Here is an 11576-nt window from a genome sequence, read left to right as displayed (position 1 = left end):
AGCATGAGCGCAGCTATCCTAGAGAGCCATGGCCACTTAGAGAAGCACACAGAAGGTGAGGTTAGGGTGCTCAGGAAAGGGGACTAGCTGGGATTTGGACAGAGAGAGAGAGAGAGCACGGACAGCATCCACCAGAGGAGAGTCGAGTAATTCCTTTTCTATGCACCAAACCATAACCCAATCTCCTTAGATATCACCACACTTGCCACAAAGCAGGGTGATTCCAACAGTTTATGTATCTGTCTCCCATGTCTCACGGAGGCCCAGGGACAGCATATAATGTGCTTAAATACAGCTAGTTCCATGATATAATCGAAAAGGTGTTCAGTTATGCTGTGTTGATTGAGTGACTGACTATAAATGGACGAGGTTGTTAAAGAAAGGTGAGAGCGCACAGAGATTCTTTGGCCTGATACTAACTGTAATGCTCACTGGCACTTTTATAAGACCAGCCCTATTGTGGCTGATAATTCCTTCAGAAGCCTCCCTTTTCCTCAAGAGTAATATTCCTGCATAAGCAATAAACCACATCTGCTGACTCATATTCTGGAAGAAAATACAATGACCACCTCGCAAATCTCTCAGTGTCTACAAAGTCACTGCATTCAAATCCCACTTTCCTAAACCAAGGAACCAGGGGTGCGTTGTGTACTTTTTGGACAAATAGCATTGTCTAAAACACAACTGAGCGTGTTAACAGATGCGATCGATTCTAATATTTTTTTAAAAGAGAGGAAACATACATACGTACGTACATAAAAATAAAAAGAGAAGAAACAAAATCTTCAACCTTTTATTGTCCTTAAAATGATTATTCACATTGTTTCACAAGTAGAAGAAAATATAATGACCATTTAGATAGAAAACGCATCACGCAAGAACACCTTTCTTCAAACCAGTGGGGGCACTGCCACTGGTGATGACAATGTTGCCGCATGACACAATCATATTCTTCCCTCACTTAGTATGCAACTGCGACATTATGTTAAAAATATCAGAGAAGAAGCCTATCAAATGCTAAGTGATTATAGAAATACCAAGAGAATAAATGTACTTAGAAATGGGGTTGATCTAAGGGATGAAGGTTAATGCAGAGCTCAGCAGCCCAAAGAACAAAGACGCTGCCTTTCCTGATTCTGGGATACTTGACAAAGCAATTTCAAACCTCTCTCCACTTCTCTGGCATGAGCATCACCCGTGTGGTGAGCCATCATTCCTTGTTGCTTTCTAGCGATGCTCCAGGGCTAAAGAAGATAAAATTTATGTGCTATGCTTTAAGCTCCATTGAGGAAAGGCACTGAATAAACTTCAGGATAATTTACGAATCCCGAGGCTGCATTAGTCATGTCCAAGTCTGTCTCATAAAAGGGAAAAAATGGGAATAGGAGGCCAGTGCTGTGTGGTTGGTGAAAAGCTGAACAAACTTTGGGCAATGGTGATCAGCTCAAATAATAACACTTAATAGACCTAAAATCCTTGACTAATCTGGAGAATTTTCCAAAAAAACCTACTCCTTCCAACACCCAGACAAGAGTTCACTGGTGGAACATCTGGTATGTGAATCAGAGAAGTGTGTTATTGGCAGTCCTGGTCTGTGATCCAATACCCCATTTCCGTTTAATTTACCATAATTATTTTTGTAAGACTTTATGGCTCTGCTCCAGGGAATGTGCTGAGCAAGCGCTGCCCAAATCCTGTTTTCTCTCCAGCGGCATATTGAGGCCAGCTTCTCCCTACTTTTGTACCTCTCCTTCCACTGGCATTTCACCTTCTTCCCTCCACCACTTAATCAGCGACTGCTTCCTTTAGCCATCAGTGTGGAAGGGACATGAGTATCATCTGAAATTTAAACATGAGGTGTATTTGGAAATCCCAACCCCACCAGAAAATTGTTCTAGCTAGTAGCAATGATTTGGGCTTATTTTGTGTCGATAATGGCCATTGTATCTTATCTACAACTTTCAGGGTTACTGACTTCGGTCAAGTAAAGTTAATCAGGACAAGGTAGCCACATCATTCAGAAACTACAGGGCCCCAGCTGATCATCAGCCAGCTGTCCTCAACCAACAACTAACTGACTGACTCCCATTTCCAGAGCCCTAATTAGATGCTTGTATCAAACACTTTCTCTGACCTGCAGGAATGTGTTTATTTGGAGTTTAGAAAGAGAAATCTAGAAGGAAAATGCCATTCAAATAAGCATAAGAAAGCGCAGCTGGTTTTGACTGTCCAAGTGCCAGGATAAAACAAGGAGTATCTTGTATGTCTCAACCAAATCAGGATGATTCTTTCAGAGAAAAAGCATGTACACTCCCAGCAGCTCAACCCTAATTCCACTTGCTTTTAAAAACACGAATGAAGGTTGCATTAAGCCTTTGTTTAAAAAAAGGAGGAAAACTGTAGCTGCCCTTTAAAAGTTTGCTCGTTTGGATAGGACGGAGTCCAGGGGAAAATCGCTCTCCTCTAAAGCAGTGTGACTGCTGTCTTCATGATGGGACCCCTGCATTTCTCTCCCTTTCAAAGTTCCCATGGTTACAAAGGACATGGCACACACTTACCTTTAACAAAATAAAATAAAAAAGGACAACAAATCACAGGGGTGCAAAATAGCCTCCTATGGTTAGTCTGCATTTGTCCTTTCACTTTTGAGATTTTCCTATCGGCCCACTTAACCCAAACCGCATATGTGATGAATAATGCAGAGGGAGGACAGCTATTTTAAGAAACTGGAAATGCCAGGTAACCACTTTCAGGCCATTACGATTTTATCCTACACACACACTAATAAGAGATGGAGGAGGTCACTTGAAAGCATAAAGTCCTGAGGATCAAAACCCTAGTCCTGCTCTTCCTTACAGACCCTTTACAAGGCTCGGACAGTGAAAATTGTGTTTCTTTGGACTATGCAGGGAATTTTTAATTTAATCAATAGATTTGAAAATATCCTCAATCCAGAAATTTTTCAAAAAGCTTTCCTCCAAAGAGAAGTAGCATTAGCTGAGCCAAAACACAAGGGTACTTTGCATCCACCTCAACATGGTATTTGTTCCTTGGCGCTAACGGGGAATGAAAGCCATACATCCCTAACGGAGAATTAGAATTTCACTTTCTCAATGCCCGCTTATTTCAGAAACAGAAGAATGCACATATATCAGGGTAACGAGACAAGTAAGAATTGAACTAAAGAAAAGTGTCTGACAGACAGAATCACTGAGGCTTGGGAAGAAGAGATCAAATGGTGGAGATTTCATCTCCTAGAGTCCCTACCATTGCGTGACTAGAAGTTTTGACTCCTTCTGGCCTTAAAGACACATCCTTTTTCCTTTTTTCTACTTGATAAACAGAAACCCTTCCTCAAGGGCCCTTTTGGCCAGCTTTGTTCATGCTGACTTGAACAGGGCAATCAGCTACATCAGATACAAGCTGTGAGATGCACTTTCATCCCAACAGACTGCAAAACCAAAGGCAAAAAATTGTAAAACGAAACTCCAACACATTTCTAACTTAACTACCACAGAGTGAATAAACGCTGGGAATGACGATCCATAAAACCTCGCATTGCATTCTGCAGAGCGGTAAGGCCGACCAGGTACCCAGGAACATGTCTTCATCACCGACAGTTACAGATTTAATAGACTCAGTTTTGTTCTGGATACATTCTACTTAGGGCCCTTGCAAAGCTGTGTCTTAAAATGGTCTGTACCACTTCACTGTCTACACACTAAAAATGGACAAGAGAAACAATTCAGCAGATAATGTTCTAACAAAAGTAGCCTAGGGATTTATTTTTGTTGGTTTGGTTTTGTAAAGAAACATACTTGCTTGGTTCACTTCTTATATTCCATTTCTTAAGCCCTACCATTTGAATATATTGTTTAAACCCAACCAACACCCAAATAATGGAAGATGCACTGAAAACAGGAGTCCTCGGGGGAATAGAGGCTGAAGGTAGTGGTGATGAGGGCTCAGTGTGGCCTCTACTGGCACCGTACGGCTCTCTGGATGGCATAAACCAGCGGTCCGGCTACCAGAGTCGGCAGGAGTCCATGCCTCTGTTCATCGTGGAATTAGATGGACAGTTAAAGGCTTTCTGGAATTCTTCAAAGTTGCTAACTGCACCATTGACCCTGAAAAAGATAGGTCACAGCCCATGTCATTTAATTCTTCTATATCAACAGGTTCTGGATAAAACTGTAGCAGCCTATTGCTCACAGGGATGTTGCATTCATTTCATCTGTTTATAGGAGAGACAACTGAAGCCCAAAATGGAGAAGTAAATTTCCAAAGAAATTCACAGAGCTTAGAACCAGCCCTTCCTGAATGCCTGGCATTTGCTCTTATTAATCTTCCCTACACCCTCAAATTCCTATATACAGTAGGATTTACAATTCTTATAAGTCATCTATATGATTGCATAGTCTTGTAAATTTACAGATTCCTATAAAATGTAGGATTAACCAATATTTAGGCTTTCTCATTTTTTTTTTACTTTCTATGGAAGGTATGACTGATATGAAGTGCACACACTTGAAATGTAAGGCTCATCAATTTCGTTCATGTGTGTATATCCATGTTACCACCACCCAGATCAAGACATGGGATATTTCCAGCACCTAGAAGGCTCCACTGTGTGCCCTACGAGTAGGACCTCCAAGGATAACTTCTAGTCTGACCTCCATTGCCAGAGATTAGTTTTGCCTGTTTTTGAACTTCATATGAATGGAATCACACAGTATGCACACTCTGTTGTTCCTGGCTTCTTTCACTCAATATTTTATGTTTGTAAGATTCATGCATGCTATTGCTATCTTTATCTTTCAAGACCTCATTCGATCTACAAAAACACTTTTGCTTAATTCCTATTATGTTTAAAGGTTCACATTTACCTAGAATTTGGTCCACGCAACAAACTAATGAATGGTGTGTACTCGTTATTGATGAGTAATGCTTTACTGCAGTTAGTTCCAAATTCTGGTGTTCTTGCAAGTTCCCTGACTGCAGTAAAGACTGTGGGTTCCTACTCAGCACTTTACTTGGCAGTGGTATTTCCATTGTGTGATTCCTCCTGAACTCAAAATCTATAGTTACTGCAGACATCACTAACAAGCCAGCAAAAACTGCCCCCTCATCTATTTCTTATTCAACTGCATGTTCAAAGGTTTGACTAGAGACTCAGCATTCTTAGTTACTATTTCTTCTCTAATGACTTTGTCACCCATGGGCATTTGAAGGAATACACTGGCCTGTATTCAAACCTCTTGGGTTTTAGCTGGGATGTATGAGTAGGAATGCATATTTCATAGCATGATTCACCCTGGGCAAATGTTAAAGAGAATTTAGCTGATAATTAGTTAAGTACATTCTGCAAATTATCAGCTAAAATCCAACATTCCAGGCAACTAGTCAGTAAGAGCAAATTAGTTTCTAAAATCTTATCTGTTACGTAATTAATCTACTGTGTGGTTTCATCTGCACCAGTCACTGGTGGGAGCATATCTGGGTCCATTAGAGACTGTCAGCACTTTTTTGACAGTTTAGCCCAGTGGGGGAGAATTTTCTAACACAGTGATTAGGTTTTTATGCTATTAGGTAATTTAGAGCCAGTATCTGAAGCATTTCTAAAGCAAGGTTTTAGGAATAAGATTTTTAAATATAGGAGAAATTTTAGATGATTTTCCTGCACTGTGCTGATGGATTCAATAAACATAAAGCTATCCAGATATAACATGTTCAAAGCAAAGAATCAATCAATAAAAATTATTACAGTTCTTGTATTTCCCATTACTTGTATTTCCCATTATAATTCTCTCTGACAAAAAAAAAAAATAATTCTCTCTGACCCCAACTGTAAAAAATCTCCCTCAAACTGTGCTAGGAACCTAGCACTGGGTAAGTATACTAACCTTAATTTTATTTTCACTTATTATTTTGTACATTCTGACAATTACATAAGATTGTAATTCCTAATCCTTTTCCCTTCACATGAAGTAACTGTTGCAAAAAAATGATTCAAACTAAAGGCTAAAACACAGTTTTGACTTCAGATACGAATTCTAATAGCTAAATATCACCATACATCCTCTTTTGTGTTCAGAGCTATTCAGAAAGCAGTACTCATTCATGTCTGCCAGTTGGCTGCATGAAAGAACAAGAGGCATTAAATAGGATATTCTATAACACAAAATAAACCAGAGCTCTATGCTTTAAGGCACAGTATGTGAGCTCTCATCCTTGTCTAAGGAAAGAGACATTTTTGGCCTCCACGCTAAAGGTAGGTGGTTGGATAAATCAAATATTTCAGTTTACTGAGCACCCATGGACTGGTGCCTTTCAAAAACTGGAAGATAATAAATGCGAATTAATACTAAAGCCATCATTTGGATTCTAAACTACCTTTGGAGTCTTATACTATCTCATGGATCCCTTGAGATAACACTGGACTAGAGGTATGCATGAATGTCTCCTGCAGAAATTTTTTTGAGAGAATTCTGACTAAACTAGCTTCCTACTAATGAAAGAAAAGATGCTCTGTTTCTGTTTGGCCAGATACTTCTGTCTGCAAAATGGAGATATCGCTGTTCACAATACAGGCTTTTGTTCAGATCTCCTATCTAGTATAGCACTGGGATGGCTGAGTCGGGGAGGAGGTGGGAGATGCACAGGTAAAAATTAGGGTCACCATTCTGCCCATTTACCTAAACTGCGGGGGGCTGTGAGCACCAATTTGGATTTGTTCTCGGGCAGCTTCTGGTCTGTAGGAATTGCACCTCACCTAGAAGAGAAAAGCATCCCAATAATTATGTTTCCTTTTCAGTTACACACTTTCTACCACTTTAACTGCTGCAAATTATATCGAAGAGTAATTTTAGACTCAGTGGATGACAAACAGTTTTGGTAGATCAGATAAAACCTTCATCAGTAGCAACATCTATTATTCTAATCCCCAGGGTAGAAGGTTTTATTGTTGTGCATAATTCCACAATTTGAGTAAATTAGGAAGGTTTCCAGGCAAATTTCTTTAATCTAGAGAATAGTGTATATGCCCAGGAATCAGACAATGTATTAACCCAAATAATATAATGCTTGGAATATATTGCCCTTATCAAAGTCAATCATACTCACTCGAACAGGAAAAACCGAATTGAGGATAGTCATGAGAAGTTAGTATTCTGCAAGCTAAGTGCCTTGTTTGCCTCACCCTAAGAAGTGATAGATGGCACATTCTTGTGGAAGTTTTAAAAACCTAGCAGAAGTTTCAAGTGTCTTAAGAACAATCTAAGATGCCACAGGAAGGTCCACTGGACATTTCCTTATCTCACTTTCCTCCTCTGATGGTGAACATGTAAACACGTGCTGAGATCAAGGCTCCAGCACCCAAGTCCTTGAGAAATAACCATGAGTGGAGCTCCACCGTCAACTGGCCAGACAGGGAGCAGAACCACAAAAGAAACTGTCCGTGTATTGTTTGTTCCTGCCCTGGAACTGACTTAATCCTGACTTAAAATGTGTCTGGAAACATGACATAGTCTTGAAATGCAAAAAGAACTAGGAGACACGAGATGATGGGGGGAATTCCAAGTGCAGGAGAACATGGAAGGAAAGACCTATCTGAGGGCAGCCCAGGTGGCTCAGTGATTTAGCACCGCCTTCAGCCCAGGGTATGATCCTGGAGTCCCGGGATCGAGTCCCGCGTCAAGCTCCCTGCATGGGGCCTGCTTCTTCCTCTGCCTGTGTCTCTGCCTCTCTCTCTCTCTCTCTCTCTCATGAATAAATAAATAAAATCTTTTAAAAAACAAACAAAGACCTATCTGAGAGAGAAGAAAAAGCAAGGCATTTGGTGTGGCTGGACTGTGGGGTGCGTAATGGGCAGCAATGGCAGACCAGCGGGGAGAGAGGATGGTGCCAGAGTTCTGAAACCTTGAGTAACAAGCTAAAGAACTTAAACTATATTTAAACATGCTGTTTGAGCAAGAAAATGATAAAATCCTGTTTTTAAAAGAATCATCTGGCAGGGGTGCATAGAGGAAATAAGAGGCTAGTTTGAAGAGTATTTATGGGGCCTCAGGAAGGTTCTCAATGAGTGGCCACTAAATAGAAATAAACAGGAATGGAGAGAAGTAGGATAAGGAGAATATCTGAGGGAAAAAATTAACAGGTCATGGAAACTATGGGGACATACAAAGCAGAAAAGGTGATATAATGCTACTGCTTTTGATGAAGATAAACCATCGAAGTGGGACTGTGAAGATGCTTTTGTAATGTGATTCCTTCATTTCCTCAGAAGCTAGCCGAGATGAAGTTGTTTCTGGCATTTGTTATTACCTCGTTTTTTCTTGTGTTATTTCTTCTTATATTCCTACATGATTATAAAGTATTGTTATAGTACTGTCTTTGCTTCATAAATCATTTAAGAGACTTCTGAAAACACACTCTGGTTATGACTATTTTCTTAGTATCTTCTCAGGAGGGAAAATAACTTTACTCCCTATAAGCAGACTTATTCCAATGAGCAAAAGACTGAAAATCCCCTTCTTCTGTCTGTAGGAAAACCTTCAAGATAAATTTCTCATTAGTAACATAAAATAGATTTCCATTTTTTCCCAAATCTCTTTGTTTTAAAATAAATCAAATATGCTTAGGAATTTTATTTGAAGACATTTCAAAAATTATGAAGGTAATGTTGCTACCAGTTAGTCTACTTTACTAAAGTACAAAAAGATATTGTGGACTAGGATATAACTAAGATGAGCTTTGATTAAGTAAAAAACAATGGACATTGTACTTTGTCCTCTAAATCAAGGGTCAGCAAACTTTTTCTGTCAAAGGGCACACATTAAGTATTTTAGCCTTTGCAGATCAGAAGGTCTCTGTGTCAACTACTCAATTCTGCCCATAGCACAAAACTGGCCACCTGTAACACAAAGGAAAGAGCATGGCTTTTTTCCAATAAAATAGTTTTTTACAAAAATGGACAGCAGACCATATTTGGCCCATGGGTCTTGGTTTGCCAACCCATGCTCTAGAAAATTCTAACTATGTTTGTTTGTTTGAGTTATCTGGCCCGGTACTGACCGCCTCCCCCCAAAAGTCTCCTTAACTGAAACTGTTCCTTAGTCTCATCCTTTTGAAGCAATTCATCTAAAAATGTCAAGTGTCTTCAGTATACCCAGCCTCTCTGCTGGATGCTATGGAGATACATAAGAAATATAAGGATCCAGAAGATGAGCTATGGAGATAAGAGTCCTCAACATTTTTAGAATAATCAAGGACTCAACTGCATAGTAATGAAGAGAAGTGAAAAGGAGTTGGAGATTCAAAAAAGAGAGAGAAATAAAGAACCTGAGTCCTTGGGGAAGTTTGTGGAAAATCTGGAGGAGGGGGGAACTTGAGATGGAGCCTGAAAGACAAAGATAGGATTAAATAATCTGAGGGGGAGGAGTATGAAGGAGGTCACATTATATAAGGAAAATCAAAAGCAAAGCCCCAGGATAGTAATAGGCATAACACTGCAGGATGGACGTGAGGACACCTGCCTGGCTAAGGGTGAGTCTGGTAGAACTGCAGCAACTCAGAGCTGGTTGCATAGACTCGGATAAGACTGGATGGAACTATGAGAGCCAGCTGTGCATGTTTGGCCTCAATGTGGTAGGCACTTGGGAGTCACTGCAGTTCCCTCAGCAGGTCAGTTATGAAATAAGAGTGGTGTTTCAGGGGCATGTAAGACAGTGGTGGAAAGATGCCAAAGTCGGAAAAATATGCCCTCAGGCTGATAGTCCAGAGTAGAAGAGATTTAAGAGCTAGTGTACAGACAATTAAGGGAATGAGGAAGAAGAGAAGATGAATCTAAAGAGAGGTTAAAAAGATGAAACACTTAGCTTTGGGAACCCATGTCATAAAAATAAGGATAAACAAATGAAGTAAGACAAAAGAATCTATATTTTCTAACCAGGAAGACCCAAAGACCAGGGATGTGTTGACAGCAAAGGGAAAACTAAAAAAGAAGGTCATTTTGGTGACTCCAGTTTCACTGATGTCATGTTGATAAATCATTGATTTAGTGTTGTCATGTCAGCTTTAAAAAAGAAAAGATTTCAGAAAGGTGAGAATCCTTTAGCCAGACTCCACCAAAGATATGGGAAGGAATCAGCTTATCGAGGAGCCAATGCAAAGACTGAGCAAAGGAAGGTTGTGCTGCTAACAACCATGGTCTTATAGATACACCTTTGCCTGCTATGAAGCCATGGATTAGAACCTTCTTTGAACCATCCCTGGCTGCTTTGAAAATGAGGCCTTCACATTGGTGACATAAGCCAGTGCAATAACCAATAGCAACAAAGAATTAGCACTTGCCTCATTAGCCAGAGACTTGAGCTCAGAATTATATCTTTTTGAGTATACATCTTCTTTCAATTTCTGCTCAGAAAACCCATTAAACTCACAAAAGGGTGAAATAATTCTCCTTGCTTTTGTTGTTGTTTTCATCTTTCACAGTCTTCACATATTCATTTGGCCATGAAAAACACAGCCTTGAGGGCCCCCCCCACCACCAGGTTGAAAGTGGTGGGATACAGTCAGCCAATGAGGTAAAATAAAGGTGAAAAACAGCAAAAGGCAAGGCCATGACAGCCAAAGAACAAATTGCTAGAAATGGTTATAAAGTGTAGTACATACTTTAAGAAGTCAGCGTAAATTAAAGAAATACCAAGTGCGTTATGGTAGGGCTCATAACCCACTTGATAAACAACATCAATAAACAATTAATTAATTATGTTCCATAGAACATTAAGAAGGTGAAAAGTATCTTCAAGATAAGCAGCAAGATAAAATTTTAGCTACAATCAAAGTTATACTACTAACCTTCTGTTCTAAATCTTTGACCATGGGAGCAAGCCAAAGTCCCACATTTCATCTCTGATGCCCCTTCACTGGTTTACTCACGTGAGCATAACTCAGGAAGAAGAGCTGGTTGTTGTTGAAGATGATGCCTGGTAGGAGAGGCTCCTCAACTCCCTGCCTCTTGTCATTTATCCATTTCCGGTAAGCCTGGTGAGAGAAGCAGAAGGGATGATCCTCTGCAATGATCATTTTCCTCTTTTTCTCACCCAGAGCAGAGATCCTAAATGCATCCTCCACCATGTACAAAATGCATCCTGTCATATTTTCCTTTAACAAAACCAACCCCTGGAAATGCAAATCAATGTTGTGTTGCTTAACAGTGAGGCAGGTTCACTTGCAAAAAGATTTTTACACTCAATAGATACAAAAGCAGCTAGGCCAAATCACACGTTAAACTACCCCCCCCCCCCCCCCCCGCAAAAGCTGTTTGTTCTCTAACACAATAGCAAGAACTATGGAAATAAATTTTGGGGTCAATATATTGGGGCCAATTTTTTATTTTTCCAAATAAAATGGAGCACTATCATCTTCAATCACCATCATTTTATGAAATGTGTGTTAACCAGAATACAGAAGGAGGTAACCTCAGAACAACAGCCTGGTCTTTACATTAAATGCATTTACCTTTATGAAAATCTGTCCACATCATCCTCATTTCTTGTTTAACCAAGGACCAGAGG

General features: G+C 39.9%; 1 protein-coding gene across 3 annotated transcripts in view; it reads right to left on the bottom strand.

Annotated features, from left to right (window-relative positions):
• Positions 1 to 779: 779 nt before the first annotated feature.
• Positions 780 to 11576, bottom strand: part of PHEX (phosphate regulating endopeptidase X-linked) — a 209195-nt gene continuing 198398 nt past the window's right edge. For all 3 annotated transcript variants that reach the window (XM_072744476.1, XM_025997451.2, XM_072744477.1), the window contains 3 exons: positions 10939 to 11043; positions 6696 to 6772; positions 780 to 4127 (listed from right to left, as the gene is read on the bottom strand). In XM_072744476.1, the coding sequence (XP_072600577.1) occupies positions 4025 to 4127; positions 6696 to 6772; positions 10939 to 11043 (285 nt within the window). In that variant the 3' untranslated portion in view covers positions 780 to 4024. The remainder of the gene's footprint in view (positions 4128 to 6695; positions 6773 to 10938; positions 11044 to 11576) is intronic.

The sequence above is a fragment of the Vulpes vulpes genome, chromosome X, assembly GCF_048418805.1.
Source record: "Vulpes vulpes isolate BD-2025 chromosome X, VulVul3, whole genome shotgun sequence".
Classification (NCBI taxonomy): Eukaryota; Metazoa; Chordata; class Mammalia; order Carnivora; family Canidae; genus Vulpes; species Vulpes vulpes.
Note: the sequence above shows the minus strand (reverse complement) of the source record. Positions and strands in the feature narration are given on the sequence as shown.